Source organism: Bubalus bubalis, chromosome 4, assembly GCF_019923935.1.
Source record: "Bubalus bubalis isolate 160015118507 breed Murrah chromosome 4, NDDB_SH_1, whole genome shotgun sequence".
Lineage (NCBI taxonomy): Eukaryota > Metazoa > Chordata > Mammalia > Artiodactyla > Bovidae > Bubalus > Bubalus bubalis.
This window is the reverse complement of record NC_059160.1, coordinates 39,909,756-39,935,565: the sequence shown is the minus strand read 5'-3', so window position 1 is coordinate 39,935,565 and position 25,810 is coordinate 39,909,756. Positions and strand designations below refer to the sequence as shown.

Sequence of the window (25,810 nt, the reverse complement as noted above, 5' to 3'; positions counted from 1 at the left end):
CCTTACAATGTTTGTAGTCCTGTAAGTCCCTAACATGGGGACTAATAATAAACTCTGAACAAGTGAAATTTTAAGTTATCTTTAAAAACAAAACAACTGTGTGCTTAAAGAGAGGTAGGCAAAAGGCGTTGCTTTGTTCTTGCTTCAGCAACTAGCAGTGTCTCCATACATGAAATGAAATTGAAGTCATTCTGATTTCTAAAACAATAGTTGCTGAACTTGAATGAATATCAGAATCACCCTGGGAAGTATGCTAAAAATAAGACTTTCTGCTTCAGGTTGCAGAAATTGTTTGAATAGGTATAACATTGGGTGAGATAATTCTGTGTTTGATCAGCACCTTTGTGGTGGTGGTGGGGTGAGGTGTTACTCTTGAAATCTTCAGGTATGAACTGTGTCCTCTGTAACTAAAGAGCTCTCTACAAGGTGGGTGTTGTCCCATCGTATATTTTGTATTATGTTCTTAGAAAAATAGCTTGGAGATGAAAGAGATGATCAAAGTCACTGAGTGTAGTTTCCTCAACTGAAATGACACTGTGTAATAGTAATTCCTCTAATTTGTCTTGGACCCTGGGAATGAAGGGGAGAGAAACAAGGAAGAAGAAAGAGGAGGGAGTCAGAAGTGGAGGCTGTGGAAGTGGCAAATTCTACCTGTGGACTAGGGAGTGGGGTTGAAAATGCTGTATCACTTGCTGATACTTTTCTGCTTCAAGAAAAAATGCAATCCTTTAAATTTACTTATTGTGTTTCCATTATGATATTAAATCTATGAGAAGTTGATAAAAATTAGAGATGAATTTTTTGTTGTTTGCTAACAATGGAACATAAAGGCAAAATTTGCTTTTCATAATGAATAAAATGCCAAAGGTGAGCTTTTAAATTATGGATCCTGTTTCTTGCTGTGTGATGCTCTGACAAACATTTCCATCAGTTCAGGTATCTGTTTGCTCTGCTATAGAGAAGACTGCCTGCTGGTTTAAGTTTGTCAGTCCTGCTTCGACTAAAAGTTAATGGCTTGGGTTTTTTGGTATACAAACTCAGGTTCTTCCAGGTGGCACTGTCCAAGGAATAAGTCAGAATCTCAGGCAGGTGTTTCTCCATGAAATACCAGTATTTGACAGTCATATTTCCATTCAGTTTTCTGCATTGTATGTGGGCCAGAAAACCCTGCCTAGTATGCAGGGTCTCCAGAGGGTCTCTTGCAGTGAACTGAACAATCTGCCTCTCTGTAGCTGTTTCCCTTGCTGCAAGAATGAGGGTAACACTCACCTCATAAAAAATGAAGTTGGGATCAGATAATCCTTATATGCAAGCACTAGAAAATGCTGTAAATGCTTAAAGTATGTTCAGTGTGATTGGATATAGTTCGTTAGTAGACCACCAGGATTCTGTGTGGAATATGGAGCCTGCACCTGATGTAAGATCAGCAGCTCCTGTGCAGGTTGTTTACACCTGCTGTTTACGCCTCTGCTCAATGAGAAGAAGTATGTTGGGTCTGAAATAAAGATGTTACATGCTTTATAGAGAGAAACAGACTCTGGATAAGAAATGAACCCAGTATTTACTTTGCAGAAGGAATTACCTAATTTTTTTGCAGATAAATGAGTAAGAAGTTGTTACTGACAGACTTGGATGTTGAAATTGATATTTTCTGCTCTGAGGAGACTGTCTCTGTTAATAAGATAATTGTATTAATGATGCATTAAAAAGATCAAAGAGACTTAATGACATTTCATATTCACTTTATATAGTGTGTCATGTAACAGGAGTTCTCATTTGAACTATATTTATCGCAATTTAATGCAAAATAAGAAAAAGTAAGCCTAGCCTAGTTTTATGATGATGCTATGTGACATGTGGGGGGAGTGAGTGCCTTTACTCAGATTCGTCTCACTCCTGGATGGTGTCCCAGGAACCAGCTTTGCCCAAGATGCTAAGGGGGCCACACGAGGGCGGAATCTTCAGTCTGTGCCCTTTAGCTATAAGCCTGGACAACTAGAAGCCTAGCAGGTATGGTTGCCTCAGGTCAAAATAAAATTATCAAATTTAAATATTTTTAGATTTTTAGGCATTATTTGACTATCAGACTAATTTCTTTTTTGTTTTTTTTTTAATTTTATTTATTTATTTTTAAATTTTATTTTATTTTTAAACTTTACATAATTGTATTAGTTTTGCCAAATATCAAAATGAATCCGCCACAGGTATACATGTGTTCCCCACCCTGAACCCTCCTCCCTCCTCCCTCCCCATACCATCCCTCTGGGTCGTCCCAGTGCACCAGCCCCAAGCATCCAGTATTGTGCATCGAACCTGGACTGGCAACTCGTTTCATACATGATATTTTACATGTTTCAATGCCATTCTCCCAAATCTTCCCACCCTCTCCCTCTCCCACAGAGTCCATAAGACTGTTCTATACATCAGTGTCTCTTTTTCTGTCTCGTACACAGACTAATTTCTTAAGACCTATTTCTTTAAAGAGCTGGGTGCTGGGGAGATAACTATCAATGAGACTCAGCTCTGTCCCTGAGAAGCTTCTGTTTCAGTGGGAAGTCAGGCATGTTAACAGGAAGTTACAGGAGATGTGTACGCCCCGAGGCTGCAGGCACTTACCTAGGGGACTCCAGCCTGGCCCTGGGAGGGGGCAGTGACAGGGAACACTTATCAGGAGAAGTGATATCTTCACTGGGACCTGAAGGATCAGAAGTTAGAATTCAGCCAACCTGTGAGAGTTGATTCCAAGAGATGAGGTGACCCAATCAGGAGCCGGTCTCAGGACTTGGAAACCTAAGAGTAAGGCAATTGGTCACAAAGACTGAAGTGACAAAAAAAAAAAAAAAAAAGACTGAAGTGACAGATGCATGAAGGAAAGAGGACAGGAGAGCTGGGCAACCCTGATGGCCACACCCAGCCTCAGTTATGAGAAACATGAATGAGGAGCCCAGGAGCAGAGGGAGGAGGTGGAGCAAAGACTGAAAGAAGCAGGGCAGCCATGAAGAAGGCCTGGGGCCTCGAGAGGAGCCTACCTTGTAGCCACTTGGTTCTGGTTCCTAAGAAGTCTGGTTTTATTCTGTTTTGTTTTGTTTTTTTTTTTAATTAAATTTATTTATTTTAATTAGAGGCTAATTACCTTACAATATTGTATTGGTTTTGCCGTACATCAACATGAATCCGCCATGGGTGTACACGTGTTCCCAATCCTGAAACCCTCTCCCACCTGCCTCTGATCTTTTGATTCTTACAAGGATTGTCTAGCACTTTCTACTCTGTTGACACCAAGGAGCTAGGAGATGAGGGCCATAGACAAGCTTCTACTCCAGTCATTCAGCTGGGTCTGCCTTGTGACTTTCTGTCCCAGTCCTGTGTGCTGGGGGTCAGGTCATGCTTCTGGTCACCCCATCCTTATCTATAAATGTTTTTCCTTGATTTCCTTTTCTTCTGTGTCATCTGTTTTTGTTCCACATCACCCATGATAACATTCATCCCTGTTGCATTTGTTGTCATTGCTGGATGGATTTCCATTCAATGGGTATATAGCAATATAGGTATTGATTTATTGTGGATAGATATCAGTTTGAAACTGTTAATATATACATATGCACACACATCGTGGAATATTACTCAGTCATGAAAAAGAATGAAATAATGCCATTTGCAACAAGATGGATGGACCTAGAGATTATCGTACTAAAGTGAAGTAAGTCAGACAGAGAAGGACAAGTATCATATGATACCACTATGTGTAAAATCTAAAAAAAAAATGATGCAAATGAACTTATTTATAAAATAGAAATAGAGGCACAGACATAGCAAACAAACTTATAGTTACCAAAGGGGAAAGGAAAGAAGGGATAAATTAGGAATTTGGGATTAACAGATACACACTACTATATATAAAATAGATAAACAACCAAGACCCACTGTATTGCACAGAGAATTATATATACCTGTAATAAACCATAATGAAAGAATCTGAGAAAGAATATCAGATCAGATCAGTCACTCAGTTGTGTCCGACTCTTTGCGACCGCATGAATCGCAGCACGCCAGGCCTCCCTGTCCATCACCAACTCCCAGAGTTCACTCAGACTCACGTCCATCGAGTCAGTGATGCCATCCAGCCATCTCATCCTCTGTCGTCCCCTTCTCCTCCTACCCCCAATCCCTCCCAGCATCAGAGTCTTTTCCAATGAGTCAACTCTTCGCATCAGGTGGCCAGAGTACTGGAGTTTCAGCTTTAGCATCATTCCTTCCAAAGAAATCCCAGGGCTGATCTCCTTCAGAATGGACTGGTTGGATCTCCTTGCAGTCCAAGGGACTCTCAAGAGTCTTCTCCAACACCACAGTTCAAAGGCATCAATTCTTCGGTGCTCAGCCTTCTTCACAGTCCAACTCTCCCATCCATACATGACCACAGGAAAAACCATAGCCTTGACTAGACAGACCTTTGTTGGCAAAGTAATGTCTCTGCTTTTGAATATGCTATCTAGGTTGGTCATAACTTTCCTTCCAAGGAGTAAGCGTCTTTTAATTTCATGGCTGCAGTCACCATCTGCAGTGATTTTGGAGCCCAGAAAAATAAAGTCTGACACTGTTTCCACTGTTTCCCCATCTATTTCCCAGGATGCCATGATCTTCGTTTTCTGAATGTTGAGCTTTAAGCCAACTTTTTCACTCTCCACTTTCACCTTCATCAAGAGGCTTTTTAGTTCCTCTTCACTTTCTGCCATAAGGGTGGTGTCATCTGCATATCTGAGGTTATTGATATTTCTCCCGGCAATCTTGATTCCAGCTTGTGCTTCTTCCAGCCCAGCATTTCTCATGATGTACTCTGCATAGAAGTTAAATAAACAGGATGACAATATACAGCCTTGACGAACTCCTTTTCCTATTTGGAACCAGTCTGTTGTTCCATGTCCAGTTTTAACTGTTGCTTCCTGACCTGCATACAAATTTCTCAAGAGGCAGATCAGGTGGTCTGGTATTCCCATCTCTTTCAGAATTTTCCACAGTTTATTGTGATCCACACAGTCAAAGGCTTTGGCATAGTCAATAAAGCAGAAATAGATGTTTTTCTGGAATTCTCTTGCTTAATATATGTATGTGTAAATATATATACATCAAATCAGTTTGATGTACACCTGAAATGTAAATCAACTATACCTCAATAAAATTTAAAAATAATAATAGTACTGCTGCGAACATGTTGTATATGTCTTTTGCTTAAAATATATGTATATTGCTGTTGGAATAAACTTAGTAGAATTGCTAGATCATAAAGTAGGCATTTATTTTACTTTCATGAAACTGCCTGAACTTCTCCAACGTGGTTTAACCAATTCACAATACTGTTTCAAAACCCGAGTTTTCCCACATCCCCACCAACACTCAACATAAGTATTTTTCATAACATTTTTCATTTTAGCAGAGGCAGTTTATCATTTTTATATTATTCATTTTAATCCTATATTCTCATTTACTCATGGGCTTCCTTGATGGCTCAGATGGTAAAGAATCTGCTTGCAGTGCAGGAGACCTGGTTTCGATCCCTGGGTTGGGAAGATCCCCTGGAGAAGGGAATAGCTACCCACTTCAGTATTCTTGCCTGGAGAATTCCATGGACAGAGGAGCCTGATGGGCTACAGTCCATGGGGTCCCAAAGAGTTGGACATGACTGAACACCTAACACTTTCTAGTTTACCCATATTTTTAACTGTCCTCAGAAAGTCATATTCATTTACAATTTGCAACCATTTTTATTTGTGGTCCTGCCTTGATTCTCTGTCTTCTGTCTTTCCACCTATTTAAGTTCTGCGTAGATTATAGGAGGGCATTCCTTAATCCTCTGTTTTTAATTACATTTCTTAGAACTCCACTGAAATTCGATGTGTGTATTTCACTATTTCCCAACCATGTAATGTGTACATGTCTTCTCACCACTGATGCTGTCCATGTGGAGGACAGGGGCTAGCTCTGATTACCCTTCAGTACCGCTAAAAGTGCCCAGAGTAATTATTCAACATTTATTGAATTCGCGTGAGTGTCTCCTATTCATTGAGAACTTAGTTCAGGAAATGGCTTTCTTTGGCTCGTCCTGGAGAAGATTATAAGCAGGAAAAGATGCTAATGATGGTAATAAGCAGGTTTTGCCTACAAAGGCCTGTCATTATTTCTCCACAATGAAACTGTGAAGACCCTTTTGAAGCATCAGTGGAATAGAGGAATTATGAGGATGAAAGTAAGGGACAGTCTGGGGAGGGGTAGGACAGATCACCAAAATCTGGAGGGCAGAGGCAGAGTCAGAGAAAGATGGGGTACTCTATTGTGGAGGTACCGTGGTTTACACCTCAGCTATTTAGACAGTGTTAGCCCGTGCATTAACTGAGAAGATGCACTGTGCATACAGTGGAGCCAGTGACCTGTATTTATGAAATGATGGAGGATTTCATAAATAAAAGAAAAAGGATCCTTTGAGCAGAAAATTTTATATAAAACAAGCAAGTGCTGTACATTTCTGCTTGCAGTGTATGATTTTTTCAAATGTACCTGTCACAGGCATCTTACTAGAACAGGGAAATATGTTAGGCTCATGATATTTCTTTGCCAAAAGGTTTCTTCAAAGACAAAGAATAGATTCTATGTATATTTTTTGCACTTCAGTTCAGTTCAGTCGCTCAGTCGTGTCCAACTCTTTGCGACCCCATGAACTGCAGCATGGCCAGGCCTTCCTGTCCATCACTAACTCCCAGAGTCCACCCAAACCCATGTCCATTGAGTTGGTAATGCCATCCAACCATCTCTTTTCTGTCGTCCCCTTCTCCTCCTGCCCTCAATCTTTCCCAGCATCAGGGTCTTTTCAAATGAGTCAGCTCTTCGCATCAGGTGGCCAAAGTATTGGAGTTTCAGCTTCAACATCAGTCCTTCCAATGAACACCCAGGACTGGTCTCCTTTAGGATGGACTGGCTGGATCTCCTTGCAGTCCAAGGAATTCTCAAGAGTCTTCTCCAACACCACAATTCAAAAGCATCAATTCTTTGGTGCTCAGCTTTCTTTATAGTCCACCTCTCACATCCATACATGACTACTGGAAAAACCATAGCCTTGACTAGACGGACCTTTGTTGGCAAAGTAATGTCTCTGCTTTTGAATATGCTATCTAGGTTGGTCATAACTTTCCTTCCAAGGAGTAAGCGTCTTTTAATTTCATGGCTGCAATCACCATCTGCAGTGATTTTGGATCCCAGAAAAATAAAGCCATCCACTGTTTCCACTGTTTCTCCACCTATTTCCCATGAAGTGATGGGACCAGATGCCATGATCTTCGTTTTTCTGAATGTTGAGCTTTAAGCCAACTTTTTCACTCTCCTCTTGCACTTTCATCAAGAGGCTCTTTAGTTCTTCTTCGCTTTGTGCCATAAGGGTCGTGTCATCTGCATATCTGAGGTTATTGATATTTCTCCTGGCAATCTTGATTCTAGCTTATGCTCCCTCCAGCCCAGAGTTTCTCATGATGTACTCTGCATTTAAGTTAAATAAGCAAGGTGACAATATACAGCCTTGACATATTCATTTTCCTATTTGGAACCAGTCTGTTGTTCCATGTCCAGTTCTAACTGTTGCTTCCTGACCTGCATACAGGTTTCTCAAGAGGCAGGTCAGGCAGAGCACTCTAACTTTTTTTTTTTTTTATAAAAAAGAAGATTTATATTTAAGGAGCACTAGTTTCATTAGGTGCTGTTTGATGCCAGTTCCCCACTGGCCTCACCTTCCTTTTCATATATTTCATCCTGAAACATCTTTCATTCATTCCTGGCTTATCAATGAAAATACATGACTAAATTAGCATCTGAATGCAGAGTTCCAAAGAATAGCAAGAAGAGATAAGAAAGCCTTCCTCAGCGATCAATGCAAAGAAATAGAGAAAACAACAGAATGGGAAAGACTAGAGATCTCTTCAAGAAAATTAGAGATACCAAGGGAATATTTCATGCAAAGATGGACTCAATAAAGGACAGAAATGGTATGGACCTAACAGAAGCAAAAGATATTAAGAAGACGTGGCAAGAATACACAGAAGAACTGTACAAAATAGATCTTCATGACCCAGATAATCACGATGATGTGATCACTGGACTAGAGCCAGACATCCTAGAATGTGAAGTCAAGTGGGCCTTAGAAAGCATCACTATGAACAAAGCTAGTGGAGATGATGGAATTCCAGTTGAGCTATTTCAAATCCTGAACAATGATGCCATGAAAGTGCTGCACTCAATATGCCAGCAAATTTGGAAAACTCAGCAGTGGCCACAGGACTGGAAAAGGTCAGTTTTCATTCCAATCCCAAAGAAAGGCAATGCCAAAGAATGCTCAAACTACCACACAATTGCACTCATCTCACATGCTAGTAAAGTAATGCTCAAAATTCTCCAAGCCAGGCTTCAGCAATATGTGAACTGTGAACTTCCTGATGTTCAAGCTGGTTTTAGAAAAGGCAGAGGAACCAGAGATCAAATTGCCAACATCCACTGGATCATGGAAAAAGCAAGAGAGTTCCAGAAAAACATCTATTTCTGCTTTCTTGACTATGCCAAAGCCTTTGACTGTGTGGATCACAATAAACTGTGGAAAATTGTTCAAGAGATGGGAATACCAGACCACCTGACCTGCCTCTTGAGAAATCTGTATGCAGGTCAGGAAGCAACAGTTAAAACTGGACATGGAACAACAGACTGGTTCCAAATAGGAAAAGGAGTACATCAAGGCTGTATATTATCACCCTGCTTATTTAACTTCTATGCAGAGTACATCATGAGAAACGCTGGACTGGAAGAAGCACAAGCTGGAATCAAGATTGCCGGGAGAAATATCAATAACCTCAGATATGCAGATGACACCACCCTTATGGCAGAAGTGAAGAGGAACTCAAAAGCCTCTTGATGAAAGTGAAAGTGGAGAGTGAAAAAGTTGGTTTAAAGCTCAACATTCAGAAAATGAAATTCATGGCATCTGGTCCCATCACTTCATGGGAAATAGATGGGGAAACAGTGGGAACAGTGTCAGACTTTATTTTTCTGGGATCCAAAATCACTGCAGATGGTGATTGCAGCCATGAAATTAAAAGACGCTTACTCCTTGGAAGGAAAGTTATGACCAACCTAGATAGCATATTCAAAAGCAGAGACATTAGTTTGCCAACAAAGGTCCGTCTAGTCAAGGCTATGGTTTTTCCAGTAGTCATGTATGGATGTGAGAGTTGGACTGTGAAGAAGGCTGAGCGCCAAAGAATTGATGCTTTTGAGCTGTGGTGTTGGAGAAGACTCTTGAGAGTCCCTTGGACTGCAAGGAGATCCAACCAGTCCATTCTGAAGGAGATTAGCCCTGGGATTTCTTTGGAAGGAATGATGCTAAAGCTGAAACTCCAGTACTTTGGCCACCTCGTGCGAAGAGTTAACTCATTGGAAAAGACTCTGATGCTGGGAGGGATTGAGGGCAGGAGGAGAAGGGGACGACAGAGGATGAGATGGCTGGATGCCATCACTGACTCGATGGACGTGAGTTTGAGTGAACTCCGGGAGTTAGTGATGGACAGGGAGGCCTGGCCTGCTGCGATTCATGGGGTCACAAAGAGTCGGACATGACTGAGCGACTGAACTGAACTGAACTGAAGTGACTTAGCGTGCACACACTTAGTGCATATAGCTACACTGTCATATTAGTCGTAAAAAAGAACAAAATTGCATTTCACAACTGATTAGATGGGCCTGGAGGGTACTATGCTTAGTGAAATGTCAGACAAAGGAAAACAAATACTGAATGTCATCACTTATATGTGAAACCTAATAAATAAAGTAGAACATCAAGTAGAATGAAGCAGACTCACAAACGTAGAGAGCAAACTAATGGTTGCCAGTAGGGAGATGGAAGGGGAGGGGCAATTTAAGGGTAGAAAATTAGGTACAAACTGCTGCTGCTGCTGCTAAGTCGCTTCAGTCGTGTCCGACTCTGTGTGACCCCATAGACAGCAGCCCACCAGGCTCCCCTGTCCCTGGGATTCTCCAGACAAGAACACTGAAGTGGGTTCCCATTTCCTTCTCCAATACATGAAAGTGAAAAGGGAAAGTGAAGTCTCTCAGTCGTGTCCGACTCTTCACGACCCCATGGACTGTAGCCCAGCAGGCTCCTCCGTCCATGGGATTTTCCAGTCAAGAATACTGTAGTGGGGTGCCATTGCCTTCTCTGGGTACAAACTACTATGTGTAAAATAAATAAGCGGCAAGGATACATTGTATAGCACAGGGACTATAGCCAATATTTTATAATAACTTTTAATGGAGTATAATCCACAAAAATTTAGAATCACTGTGCTGTACACTTGAAACTAATATATTATTATAAACCAACTATACCTAACAAAAATAAAGAAGGGTTAAGTTAATAGTCTTGAGTCAAGTTAATGGTTTTGACCTTCCTAGTATTACAAGAAAGGAAAGTTTTTTTTTTTAGTTCCATGATTTGCTTTTATTTTTAAATCTATTTTTGTTATAATCTGTATAAAAAGTCAAAATTGAGCATTAAAGAAATATAAGTAACTATATTGAAATTGTAACTTTTGAAAAATTTTATCCTTAGTGTTTGTTTTTTATCATTCAGTTCAGTTCAGTTCAGTTCAATCGCTCAGTCGTGTATGACTTTTTGTGACCCCATAAATCAGAGCACGCCCCCTGTCCATCATGAACTCCCGGAGTTTACTCAGACTCATGTGCATTGAGTCAGTGATGCCATCCAGCCATCTCATCCTCTGTTGTCATGGTATTGCAAATCTAGAAAATATAAGAGACTGAACACAACTTGTAGGGCAATGTCAAAATGTGGCCTGAATATTAAAGTTTCTGCATAGCATTTGCATCTACTCCATAGTCAAGCTGCAACCAAATATAAGAAAGCATTCCTGTGGTAATTCTGTTACCTTTACCACTACTTAAAATTCATTTTTATTTGAAAATATTAAGTAAGTACAAAAGGAGAGAAAATAGTGTAAAGAATCTGCTGCTGCTGCTAAGTCGCTTCAGTCGTGTCCGACCCTGTGCGACCCCATAGACGGCAGCCCACCAGGCCCTGCTGTCTCTGGGATTCTCCAGGCAAGAACACTGGAGTGGGTTGCCATTTCCTTCTCCAATGCATGAAAGTGAAAAGTGAAAGTGAAGTCACTCAGTCGTGTCCGACTCTTAGCGACCCCATGGACGGCAGCCCACCAGGCCCCTCCGTCCATGGGATTTTCCAGGCAAGAGTACTGGAATGGGGTGCCATCGCACATGCCCATTATCCGGTTTCAGCAATAATAGTTCATGACTAATCTTATTTCATTCATATTCCCACCCAATTCTTCCCCCTTGTTTTAGTCTATAATTCTGAAGCAAATCCAAGTCCTCATGTTGTTTTAAATGTGTATATTTTATGTGTATTTCTAAAAGACAAGAACCTTTAAAGAATAGAACTGCAGTACTGTCTCCACACTTACAAATTAACAATGATTCCCTATTAGCCTCTCTAGTCCACATTTCAATTTTGTCCGTCTCATAAGCAGTTTTTTTTAAGAGCAGTTTGTTTGAATTCACAGTTAAACAAAATCTGCATTTGTTTGATATGTCTCTTAAGTCTTTTGATTCATTTGTGCTCTCTCTCATGTTTTCTTTGCCACTGCAATGTGTTTGTTGAAGACACCGCCATCATTTGTTCTGTAACACTCTGAATTTAGTGTGTTGCTTCCTTGTGGTATTATTTAACATGTTCTGGTGTTTTCTGTATTTGATATAAACTAGTAATACAGGGCTTGATTAGATTTAAGTTTAATTTTCTTTTTTATTTGGCAAGACCATCTTATAGATGGTGATGTGCATAATCCATCAGGAGGGCATCAAGATGTTAGTTTCCCTTTCTGTGATTTTAAAATTATTTAATAAGTTCCTGGCACCTGATATAGCCAGATCATCCATTATAAAATACCCCATCAACTTTTCATCTAATAATTTCAGCAGCCCTTTATAATCTTTGCCCAGATCTATTACATCAAGAAGGAGATCCTGTTTTTTAAAGTAATTTATTAAGAGCCATATTGTAATTGAGTGACAGAGCTGCATAATTTTCCTGCTAAGTTTGGTGGTTGAACATTCTCCTTTAAAGCACAAGTTGTGAAGAATCTTTACTGAGCTAAGAAGTAAATAACATCAGCTTAGAATCTCTATGAAAAGAAGCCTTAAGTGACCCAATCATCTTTCTATGGAGTTGGCATTTTCATAGGCCCAAATGTAAAAAGGATATGGTGACTTTTTTGTTTTTATTTTTGTTAAATTACTAAGCATGGACTTCATCAAACCACATGGACTGTAACCCACCAGGCTCCTCTCTCCATGGAATTTCTCAGGCAAGAATACTGGAGTGAGTTGCCATTTCCTTTTCCAGGAGATCTTCCCAACCCAGGGATCGAATGCACGTTTCCTGGATTGGCAAGTGGCTTCTTTACCATTCAGCCACCAGGGAAGTCCCTTATACTGCACTGTCTGTGCCTTAATATTTTATTTAAAATAACAACAGAGAGGAGAGTTTTGAAACACCACTGAAACATCTGATGCATTTCTCTGCTGGGGTTTGACAGTGAAGGCAGTGAATAACCCCCATCAGTGAGCCTCTCCTGATCATTGTTAATGATTTTTCCACTGCCAACCTTGGAACAAGAGGAGGGAAGGAAAGGAGATACGCTGGGAAGGCCTGGGAAGGGTATTTTAATCCAAAGCTACTTAATTGAAAATTTAAGGTGAACTAACTCTTAGCATTGGATTTGGCCCATCTAAGATTTCCTCTAAAAGGACCTGGTGGTGTGGGAGGTCTCTTCTTCACATTCTGTGCCCTCATGACTCTTTAATTCTATATATCTTATTTTCACTGTTGGATTTTACATTCCTTAAGGCCAAGGGATTTATCTAGGTCTTTGGTTTAGTTCCATATAGAATGTTAAAGATGAGCCCAGATGGACAGGAGTTAGAGTAGTAAGAGCACACTTTATTCAGTAATTCCTGACGGGACAGGAGCTGAGTTCCGTTCTGATTTGCGCAGAGGTGACTAAGTACTTTAAAGAGAGAATGGTGCGGGGGAGGGGTTTGCAAATTGTTGCTTGGCTGAGTCAGAGAAGTAAAACATTACAACGGACTGATCCTCTAAGTGCATTCAGGCTGTGTCTGCTGGCTGGCAGTTATCATAGTTAGGATTCTGTCCTCCAGCAGACTGGGAGCCAGGCCCCTGGGAGCCAGGCCCCATGCTCCTGGTGATGACATTTTAAAGGAACAACTCCCGGGTCTTTGAGAACAACTTCTGAGTTCTAGGAGATACATACTCCCAGTCGTAAGTGCTTTGTAGTAAATGCTCTAGGAAATGAAGGTTGGGGTCCTTTTGTCAGAAAGGTTTTGTCTTTTGGTTTGGCCAGAAAAGAAGTAAATTCTCCAGGCAATGATGATCTGTCTTTCTCAGGCTGGCATTTTAATGCCAGAGGAGGGGCTGGGGTCATCCTGGGGACGTGGCCTTCTGCTGCTAGAAACCATATGAGGGTTCAGTCATCCCTTAGTGCAGAGATGTAGATGGAGTTTGCTGTATGCTGGGGTTCTGCAGTTCTCAAGGGTCTTGAACACTCCTTAATGATTTGTGTAGACTGAACAAACTTAAATAAATTCCATTTCCTCTGTGCAGAAAGGAAGGGGGTCAGTTAGGATGCCTTCTGCTTTACCTTACTGCCTAGACACAGCCAGGAAACAGGAGTAATATCTCCATTCATTATTTTCCTTCCTGAGGTCCACCTGGCTATTCTTATTATCAGGGACAACTGTATGTCCCTCCTCTTGAAGGTTAACCCCTTGATTTGTGAGAGACTTTATCTCCCTACTACAGATATTTTGATTTTTTGAGATGGTTCAAAATGGATCACTCTATTTTAAATGGTTAATATTTGCATATCTAGTGCAGGATTTGGGGCATTATTAAAAAGAGACAATTCAAATGTCTCTTACTCAGGGAATTGTAACCAACGAGGCAGCATTTCATGTCAGATACTTCCATCAAACTTTTCTTTTATACCATTTACCTCAGTTGTTATGTATGTATTTATATGATAACTTTAAAAAATAGGTCATGGAAACTCTGTCTTCTTCATCATTGAAAGGCCAGTAGCTACCACAGTAACTAGCAGCTGTTAGATATATTCCAGAATGGTCAACTTCATGACTAAATGAATGAATGGCCTTCCATTTACCTTGTCTTTTTATAACATTTTTAGCATAGAAAGGCTATTCAGTAGAAACATGGTGAATGATGGAGAAGGCAATGGCACCCCACTCCAGTGTTCTTGCCTGGAGAATCCCAGGGACAGGGGAGCCTGATGGGCTGCCGTCCATGGGGTCGCACAGAGTCGGACACGACTAAAGCGACTTAGCAGCAGCAGCAGCAGCATGGTGAGTGAATGTTTTCAGAATGTCATGGATCTCGAGTTGTGTTTTAGTGATTCTTCTTCTCTTTGTAGATTCCTTACTTATTCCTACCTCTTGGCCTTCAACGTGTGGCTTCTGCTTGCACCTGTTACCCTGTGCTATGACTGGCAGGTGGGCAGTATTCCTCTGGTAGAGACCATATGGGACATACGGAACGGAGCTACCATCCTTCTGGCAGTCGTGATGGCCTTACTGAGTCTTCATTGTCTAGCAGCCTTCAAGGTAATTTTCTTAACATTCAAATGAACACTGCATTGGAAGAGAGATGGTCTATACTCAGAAATGCTTTTTTCCCCCAAAAGAATGTGGGTCTAAATTGAATTTATCCTTCTGTCTAAAAAAAAAACTTTATATTTAAAAATTTTCCAGAAAGGTAATGTATATTTTGAAGACTTTAATGGGGTTAGGAGACCAAGGCTATCTTAATTATATACTTTATTGTTTCCACCAACTGTGTAGAAATTAGATCTGAAATTTAATGTTCACAAATGAGAAATTTTTTTTTCCTGCAGCAGTTGACTATTTTTTGATGCAATTGTTTTATTTCATGTAATGATAAGTGAGATATTGATAACAGAGTCATAAGTGCTTAAAATATGGTTAAGACTCTACTTACATTAATGAATGCCTGCCTGAGTTGGTTGGGGGATTCTCATTTCAAAAAATAATACTACAAAGCTTTATTAATGGTTTTGTTATTGGAAACTTGGGAAAATATTGGAATATGGAAAAATTATTAACTGTAACATTTAAAAATGATCAAAGGTGGCAAAGAACTTGAAAATATTTACTTATTAAAAATGGCTACAGCCTTAGGCAAGATGTTTCTTGTCTGAAGATGTTCCTATGCCCCCAGAGCAGATGTTAAAAATCCACAGGTTTACTGGCTGAAGGTGACTGATTTGTTTGGGAAAATAGCAGACCAGCTAAAAATTTAAGGGGGAGATTTTGGAGGCAAGAGAGTTATAGAAGGGCTGAGATGATACACTCTCCACACATTCATGGATGACTGAGAAAACAATTAGTGCACATAGGATGCCCTAGAAAGCACAGCAAAATTGAAAGCCTGGGGAGGCTTACTTATTTGCTGCAAATTTGAATGAATTATTTAACCCATATACAGGTTGGGTGGCAGAGGGTAGAACTTTCACTGGCTTGAGTTGTCTATGTTTGATCTCTGTTGAAATCATTGGCTGATCTCAAAGATATGCTGGCACAAAAGACATTCCCCCAGAGATTCAGGCAAAAGAAAGAAACCCAATGAGCAAAAATTTCAGCTGTCTACAGATTTTTCAATTTGTGTCCAGGCAAGTTTATCACATATTAAAACAAGAAACCATCAGATTTCAGAAGAGCAGAACAGAATAGAGTTCATGGACAGAGGAGCCTGGCAGGCTATAATCCATGGGGTTGCAAAGAGTCAGACACTACTAAGCGACTGAGCATACAGCAAAAACAGCATAGTGTATGGCATACTATATATGGTTTTTAATCAGATTACCGGACATGTAAAGAAATAGGATAGTATGACCCAAAGTCAGGAAAAAACAGTCAGTAGAAAATGGAATAGAATTCAGATTCCAAAGTGTAAGTACACTTATACAAGCTTAATTGATTTTTTTTTTGTATTTAGATAAATTTATTTAAATTTATCTCAAATTTATTTTTCCATGATATTCTAATATAATATATTAGAACAATTAGGGTTGAAATTCAATGTAAACCATAATATAAATTATTTGATTATATTAATTGAATTTTGACAGTTACTAAGGTAATTCAACAGAGAAGGCAATGGCACCCCACTCCAGTACTCTTGCCTGGAAAATCCCATGGATGGAGGAGCCTGGTGGGCTGCAGTCCATGGGGTGGCTAAGAGTCGGACACGACTGAGCGACTTCACTTTCACTTTTCATTTCCATGCATTGGAGAAGGAAATGGCAACCCACTCCAGTGTTCTTGCCTGGAGAGTCCCAAGGATGGGGGAGCCTGGTGGGCTGCCGTCTATGGGGTCGCACAGAGTCGGACGTGACTGAAGCGACTTAGCAGCAGCAGCAGCAGCAAGGTAATTCAATGGGGAAAGGATAGTCTTTTAAATAGAAGATACTGAAATAACAAATTAATCCTTACCTCATACTATACATTTAGAAAGTATTTTTAAGTGAATCATAAGTGTTAGTGTTAGTCACTCAGTCGTGCCCGACTCTTTATGACCCTGTGGACTGCAGCCCACCATGCTCCTCTGTCCATGAGATTTTCCAGACAAGAATACTGGAGTGGGTTGCCATTTCCTTAAGAGTTAAGCAGAACCAAAGATTCTAAAAGGAAATAGAAGAAGATCTTTGTGAATTTGGGTTCAACAAAGATTTTTATGATACATAAAGTGTAAATTATTTTTTAAGGGTTGGTAAATTAGACATCATTAGGGTTAAAAGCTTTGTTCCTCAAACGATAATGTTAATTAAATCAAATGGCAAGCTACAAATTGGGAGAAAATATTTGCTGGGATATTTAAAGAGTTGTGAAAATTCAATAATAAGAAAAACAGCTCATTTAAAATGTTCAAGAGATACAAATGGATACTTCACAAGAAAAGATATACAAAGGTTAATAAGCATGTGAAAAAATGCTTGCATCATTAGTCATTAGGGAAATTCAAATTAAAAACACAAAGGGAACTACTCTACATCCTCTAGAATAACTATAATTAAACAAATTCACAATACTAAGTGTTGGCCAAGAATGGGGAGCAACTGGAGGCCTCATATATTACTGGTAAAAATGGTTCAGTCACTTTGGGAATATTCAGCAGTTTATTATTAATAAAAAGTTAAACATAAAAACAGACAATTCTACTCAGTAAAATCAGTAAAAGGAGATGGAAACTTCTGTCTATACAAAAGTCTTACAGGTAAGTATTCATAGAAGCTTAATTTGTACTAACTGAAAAATAAAAATAATCTAGTGACTTTACCTTGTAAATGGATAAACTTAATGCAGTAAATTATTGAAAAAATTTAAAGGAACAGATAATGCACTGATGCATAAATCAACATAAATGAACCTCAAATACTAAGTGAAGGGAACCTGGCATATAAGATCGCATACTGTTTAATTCTATTCTTATGAAATGTCTGTCATTATAATTTTACCTTTCCTAGAGTTTTGTATGTCTAGAAAAGGCAGAATTATAATGACAAAAAACCTGGGTTTGGGGGTTGACCATAACTTTTGAAGGAACTTTTTGGGGTGTTGAATGCTTTATAAAATTTGACTGTTGTGGTTGTTGAACTTCATACATTTACCAAAACTCACCAGAATATACGTATAAAATGGGTGGATTCTATTGTATGTAAATTGTATCAATAAAGCTAAGTTAAAAAAATACTAAAATGTTGCAAATAGATTAAAGATTGAAATTAATACATAACTTAAAGTAAAATATAAAACATACTATGTGATCCTAAAAGTGTGATGAAAAAGTCTTTATTTTTTTATTTGAGGTGAAACTTGCATGACATATATAACCATTGTAAAGTATACAGTATTGTGGTACTTAGTATGTTTACAGTCTTGAATAGTTCACTGCTCTATTTCAGAGCTCTTTCATAACTTCATTAAAAACACCCATGCATATTAAGTAATAACTCCCAACTCTCCCTACCTCATCCCCTGGTAACCTCTAATCTGCTTTCTGTCTCTGTGGATTTGCATATTCTGGATGAAATAAATTATACAATAACTGCAAAAATATAATATGTAACCATTTATGTCTGACTTCTTTCACTTTGCATAGTATTTTTGAAATTCATGCATATCAATACTCTGTTCCTTTTATGGCTGAATAATATTGGATTTTGTATTATTTTGTTTAAAGCATGGTGGGCATAAAGAAGTATCTCCCAATAGTTTTGATTTGCATCTCTTTAATGATCAGTGATGAACATCTTTTCATTTGCTTATTGGCCATCTGTGTATCTTTTTTTGGAGAAATGTCTATTCAAGTCCTTCGGTCTTTTTTTTTTTTTAATTTGGTTGTATTTTTGATGTTGAGTTATAAGAATTCAGAATATTACATTCCCAACAGATAGATGATTTGGAAATATTTTCTCTCATTCTTTAGGTTTTCATTTCACATTGTTAATAATGTCCTTTAATGCACAAATTTTTTTTTAATTTAATGAAGTCTGATTGCTTTCTTTTGTTATTCATTACTTTTGGTGTTAAATCTAAAACTCACATTTGAGGTCATAAAGATTTCTGACTTTGTTCTCTTCTAAAAGTTTCATAAGTTTTAGCTCTGATATTTAGGTTATTAATCCATTTTGAGTTAATTTTTTATATGAGCACAAATTTCACCTTCGTGGTAAAGCCTACCATAACTACTCTGTTTAAAATGCAAACGTATACCCTCTACTCCACATCTTATCTCTCTTTCACTAAACTTTTCTTCACTATACTTCCAGTTTCTAAAAAGTTATATAACTTGGTGATTTTACCAATTAGAGTAGTAAGCCCCATGAGGACAGAAATTATTTTCTATTTTGTTTAATACCTTGTTTCTAACACTAAGAGCTGCTACCTCCATAATTTGTTATCTAAATTTTATTGTTATATAAATGAATAAAATCATAAAAAGTTAGCAACTCTATTTATATTTTGGTATGCAGAACCTTTTTTTTTTTTAAGGTGAACTATACCTAAAGCCTATAAAAAGACCATAGTCAATACCAGTATGAAGTGTTAGAGGGTCAATATAGGGTTTATTTATTTTTTATTTTTTTAATATAAATTTATTTATTTTAATTGGAGGTTAATTACTTTACAATATTGTATTCATTTGTTTTATTAGAGTCTGGCCTTTCCTTGTGGTTTGACATGCCTGCTATATTGGTATTGATCTGCAGGAGCAAATACAGTAGAGTGCTGGACCGGTATGTCAGGAAGGGTTTTTCTTGGCTTCCTCCCAACTCATTAAAGGGAGTGTTGCATCCCCACAGGCTGTCACCTTGGTCACGTTATGTTAAAGATGCACCTTCGTGATGGCAGTAGAGCCCTACACACACAGGCAAGCCTTGGCTGTCCCCAGAGTGTCTTTGATAACATGATAAATGAGTAGAAACTTCTCCATTGGAAGGCTATTAGTCCTTTTCTTTCATGGAATTTGTTTCAAAGTCACTTTCTTGCATCAGGAAAAACATTAGCAAAGCCGTCCAGCTGTGGTGATAGTAAGATTTATCTCTTCTGTGATGGCTTTCATCTTGAAAATTCTTTGCAAACATTAACTAAAGCCTCTGGCAATTCTTGGAGGCTACTTGCACTTTCTACATTTTCTTCTTTCAGAGCTTGGAGACAGAGGTTTGGCATCTAGCTTGTGTTTATGTGGCCTGGCCTCTCTGTTCTTGATCTACTTACACATTGGAAGGTCTTGAAAGTCAGATTGTCCTGCTAGTTAGTAACTTCTTGAAGTGGGGATAATCCTATTTATTCTATGTGATGATCAGTTACTAAGGACATGATCCTCAGGGCTTTGACTCATGACAATAAGCAGTAGAACCAAGATTTTATGAAAATAGAGCTACTGCTTATGGATATTCTTCTGTGCTAAAAAGGAACGGTGGATGAAATGTTTGTAGTAATATCAGCAGAATAAACCCAACTCTCTCCACCTAGAATATTTCCAAACAATGTGTTCACTATATTAATGTGTTGAAATTATTTTATAATCCCTGACTATTTCTTTAAATTTTGAGATAATAAGTCCATATGATACATTACTAGGGGAAAAATGCTTGGATAAACAAGCATAGACATTGAGTCCTGGGAATCATGGAAAATATTTCTTTTATCTTCCCCTTTGTTTGATTCTCAATCATACAAAATCCACCCTGGCTTATCCTCAGAGGAGAGTATGTTCTCTTTAGCCTCACTACATCTTCCTCTTTAATTTTCATAATGTTGATTGAATATCTACTTTTTTCCAGGGTTACAGCTGTAAACGGAATGAAGGTCTTGCCTACATGGAGCTTACACTTAACCACTTAAAATTTGTCGTTACGTGCCAGCCACCGGTAGGGGCTGTGAGGAGGTCAGGGTCGACCTCACAGATGTTATGACACTTGAGCAGGGACATAAAGGAAGTGAAGGAATGGGCCATTTGGCTGCTTGGGGGGGATTATTTCAAGTAGTAGGAAAGCAAGTGCCAAGGCCCTGAGGCAGGAAAGTACTGGAGAGTTTACAGAGCAGCAGGGAGGCCAACACAACTGTAGCAAAGTGGCCAAAGTCAAACCAAAGGAACAGATGTCAAGGAGATGAGAGTGTGTGTGTGTGTGTTTGTGGAAGGCAGGAAGCGCGGGCTGAAGTTAAAGGGCAGTCAGCATCCACAATGCATGTGTAAGACATACACAAATTTCTTTTGCTAATATTTGTTAACCAATTTTGGGGGGAGGGCATAACTTTGGGGCAATATATATGCTTACACTCTTTTTTCTCCTCCAGTTTACCAACATCACTTCTTTTATCTTATCTTGTCATCACCCAGGGCACTGGAGGAAGGGGACATAATCTACCCTGTTACAGTTGTATTTACACTTAATGAATTTTTCTGGAAAACATGTTGACATTACAAAACTACAAAGTACCACGTGTTAAGAAATAAAACAGCCATTATTTCCCAGTCCCCAGCCACAACCCGAGTCCCACTCTCTGCAGGCCTGCTTTGAATATTTGTCCTTGCACATTTTTGCACTTACTGAAAGCAAAAGCAAATTCTCTCTCATACAAGTAAGTTTAGTTGCACATCATTATAAATTGCAGGCCCTTTCAGGCCACTTCCACATCCAGTTGGAGTGTCCCTGTAGGTAAAGCAAACTCAGAGATCCTACGTTAGAATTTTTTTTGTTATTGGAGTATTGTTGTTTTACAGTGTTGTGTTTCTGCTGTGCAGCAAAGTGAATCAGTTATACATGTACATATATCCTCTCTGTTTTTAGATTTCCTTCCCACTTAGGTCACCGCAGAGCACTGAGTGGAGTTCCCGAGCAATGTAGTATGTTCTCATTCATTATCTATTTTAAACATAGTGTCAGTAGTGTATATATGTCAATCCCAATCTCCCAATTCATCCCACCTCCCCTTTCCCCCCTTGGTGTCCATGAGTTTATTCTCAACATCTGTGTTTCTATTTCTACTTTGCAAATTGGTTCATCTCAGATGTTTGAATTTTGACAAGCTTTTGTCCAGCGTTGACTGGGAGAACTAGGGCTCAGAATCTAAAGGTTTAAAAATTGTTTCTAATTTGTCCCATTTTTATGGCATAAGAAATTTAAGACCTCAGGAAGTTATTTATTATTTATCATAAAAGAGCTCACTTGTGTCTGAGAGTTTAAATATGAACTTCGTCTTATTCTGTGCCTTTCCATCTCCTCTTCCTGTTTACACATTTAATTCATGAGGAATGTATCTAAGCTCGTAGTACATAATGTAGAGATCAATCTAGAAATTCATTATTGGATTGAATTATTTTTAACAATGACTTTTAAAATGAACTAATTTGCTCTCACTCATTGTGATGAGGATAATCACTCTGTTGGAAGGTGTGCACAATAGAAATTAAGAGCACTTAAGACGTCAGGGCTGGTTATTCCATTCTCACCTGTGAACAGTGTATGTCTGGATACCAGGAGAACAACAGGCCGAAAATGTACTTGGTTTTTTCTTACAGATTGTGCATCAGACTATTGAATTGCAATAAATAGTGACATAGATCAGGAAAGTTTGGATTATTTGGATTGTTTAAAGCAGTTAATACCGTCGGTCCTGCTCTTTATGCTTGTCCTTTCCCACATCCTTTAATGTGACAGAGGAAACACCACTAAATTATATTTAAGAGTAATTTATGTTATTGATTCTCCATTACATTTTCAGAAAGAATCTTGAGATGTTAAGTTTTTAATGTCTTTTATAATACTGAGGATGCTTGTAAAAGTTAAAACCTGAGGGGAAAAAGAGAGATGTTAATGATAGCCAGCTTTCCTAATAATGACCTCAACAAAAAGGTGTGCTTTGAGAACACATATCAAGCAGGGAAGTCTCCTCCCTCAGGTATGAGGTTTTAAAGATTGGTTTTGTTTGGTTGTTTTGTTTTCATTTTCAGTAGGGGTCACAGCCTTGTCCCAGGTTTTCCATTCGTAGTCTTCCACATCATTCCCTTGAAACAAGCAAAATCATTGGCTGTATCTCTGGGCCCTGCAAAACCAGTCAGATTCTCAGGTTTGCCTGGCAATGAATGTGCAGCCTGCCCAGTGGAGGTTACCACCAGTGATGACTTGATGGAAATGGAGAAGTGGGGCTGCGTGGGGGCCCTTCTCTGGGAGACAGCTGTGGGGTTTCTGGGATCTCCCTTCATGCCTGTTTCCAACCTTGCTCTTGAATAACCTCCACGCTAGCAAAGTAATGCTCAAAATTCTCCAAGCCAGGCTTCAGTAGTATGTGAACCGTGAACTTCCAGATGTTCAAGCTGGGTTTAGTAAAGGCAGAGGAACCAGAGATCCAATTGCCAACATCCATTGGGTCATCAAAAATGCAACAGAGTTTCAGAAAAAACATCTACTTCTGCTTTATTGACTATTCCAAAGCCTTTGGCTGTGTGGATCACAGCAAACTGGAAAATTCTTAAAGAAATGGGACTACCAGACCACCTGACCTGCCTCCTGAGAAATCTATATGCAGGTCAAGAAGCAACAGTTAGAACCAGACGTGGAACAACAGACTGGTTCCGAATCATGAAAAGAGTACATCAAGGCTGTATATTTTCACTCTGCTTATTTAACTTATATGCAGAGTACATCATGAGGAATGCTGGGCTGGATGAAGCACAGCTGGAATCAAGATTGTCAGGAGAAATATCAGTAACCTCAGATATGTAGATGATACCACCCTTAAGGCAGAAAGTGAAGAAGAACTAAAGAGTCTCTTGATGAAAGTGAAAGAGGAGAGTGAAAATGTTGGCTTAAAACTCAATATTCAGAAAACAAAGATCATGGCATCCAGTCCCATCACTTCATGGCAAATAGATGGGGAAACAATGGAAACAGTGACAGACTTTATATTGGGGCTCCAAAATCACTGCAAATGGTGACTACAGCCATGAAATTAAGAGATGCTTGCTCCTTGGAAGAAAAGTTATGACCAACCTGGACAGCATATTAAAAAGCAGAGACACTACTTTGTCAACAAAGGTCCATCTAGTCAAGGCTATGGTTTTTCCAGTAGTTGTGTATGGATGTGAGAGTTTGACTATAAAGAAAGCTAAGCGCTGAAGAATTGGTGCTTTTGAACTGTGGTGTTGGAGAAGGCCCTTGAGAGTCCCTTGGATAGCTAGGAGATCCAACTGGCCCATCCTAAAGGAAATCAGTCCTGAATATTCTTTGGAAGGACTGATGCTGAAACTGAAACTCCCAATACTTTGGCCAACTGATGCGAAGAGCTGACTTATTGGAAAAGACCCTGATGCTGGGAAAGATTGAAGCCGAAAGGAGAAGGAGATGACAGAGAATGAGATGGTTGTTGGCAACACTGACTCAATGGACATGAGTTTGAGTAAGCTCTGGGAGTTGGTGATGGACAGGGAGGCCTGGCATGCTTCAGTCCTTGGGGTTGCAAAGAGTTGGACGTAACTGAGTGACTGAACTGATCTGAACTGAACTGATGCTAGTGTTACCACAGCCCCCATCAATATACTCAGTGAAAGAGCAAACAGGTGGACAAACAGAAAATCTCTCTTTTATTAACCACCCCCCCCACACACACACACATGTCCACAAGGAGGGAAGATTGGAAAGTGATTATTTTCTCATTGACATTCTTGCCTTATTCCCCAAAGTACTTGTAACAGGAGTAACTTATGAGAATAAATATAATACAGTATGGTAGAGCAAGAGGCAAACGTTTCTCTCCTTTTGGCGAAGAACTAGGTATAAATATTTGAGGCTTTGTCATATAGTCTGTCATAACTCTTCTACTCCACCTTTGTCACATACATTAGCTGACCCCTGGTGTACTACCATAGATTCACATGGTTGAACTAAAACAAGCTTTTAGATTTCTGGAAGTTAGAAAGCTAGTTTAGTTTAGTTTAGAAGCTAAACTTTTCATTTAGCTCAGCCAAACAGTACGTTAAGGTATTATTGTGTCACATAGATCATTGTGGAATAGCTCTTTTAAGTTCTAGAATAGCCATTATAAGGCCTGGTACAACAAGCAACATGTTTTAATATACCAAATGGTAAAATAAAATTGAACTTGAGGAATGAAGATTGCAGTTAATGGTAAATGGCTCTGTGCCAATGTTGATGGGTATTTTCCTTTTCTTCTGGCCTACATTTCTCTTTTCGGTTCCCATTCTCTGAAAGCTTCACATTCTCCATCCTTTTTCTGTTCTCAATTTATGAGAATCCTCCTCCTACTATTTTACAGGTCTGATCTTTGCAGCCCATTTACAACCCGTCCGGTTTTTCCTGCTCTGGGACCCCTGCAGGCACTCAGAGAAGAGGTCCTTTGGTGTCTCGCCATGGTCCATCTGTGTGTGACCACCAAGACTTCGGGAGAGCCATTGTCTGAGAGGTCTCTCTGTCTCAAATTTGGCCAGCCTAGTTGATCCAGCCTCTTCTTACTGCCCTCAGTTGACTTCTCCACTTGCCACTTTTTACCTGTAGTGATAACATCCTACTACTTGGGTTATAGTTTTCCAAGTCAGTTGTTCAGTCGCCCAGTCCTGTCTGACTCTGCGACCCCATGGACTGCAGCATGCCAGGCCTCCCTGTCCCTCACCCCACCTAGCGAAAGGTGTTCAAGTCAGTACCTGTAGTCAATTTTGGCCATGCTCTGAAGCTCAGATTTCAGCTTCTATCATTTTTCTGATGAAAGTTGGAAAATGAGGCACTTACCGCTTCCTCAGATGTGATTTTGAAAAGTAGAGAAGTTGAATTTTTACCTTATTTTAAAATGAAACACATTCAAAGATCCATTGCTACTGCCTCTTCCCACATGTTTTTACATCACTGCTTTGCCATATATGATACAAATTGTGACTTATGTTCAGTCATTGTAATTTCATCTGGTAGTCTAAGTTAAATTCGTAATACCATCTTCCAGTGGGAGCCAGTCTCCTTCATTCAGGTTGGAGGCAGCCCAGGTGTGGAGGAGTACTGCCCCAAGTTCCAGACCCAGAGTCCCAGGGCTGGGATGAGAGAAGGCTGCAGAGTAGAGTGATTAG

The 25,810-nt window shown here is 39.3% G+C and overlaps 1 protein-coding gene across 2 annotated transcripts in view; it reads left to right on the top strand.

Moving 5' to 3' along the window:
* TMTC1 (transmembrane O-mannosyltransferase targeting cadherins 1) overlaps positions 1–25,810 on the top strand; it is a 304,715-nt gene that overhangs the window by 146,022 nt on the left and 132,883 nt on the right. For both annotated transcript variants that reach the window (XM_044941304.2, XM_025283452.3), the window contains exon 8: positions 14,568–14,757. In XM_044941304.2, coding sequence (XP_044797239.1) covers positions 14,568–14,757 — 190 coding nt within the window. The remainder of the gene's footprint in view (positions 1–14,567; positions 14,758–25,810) is intronic.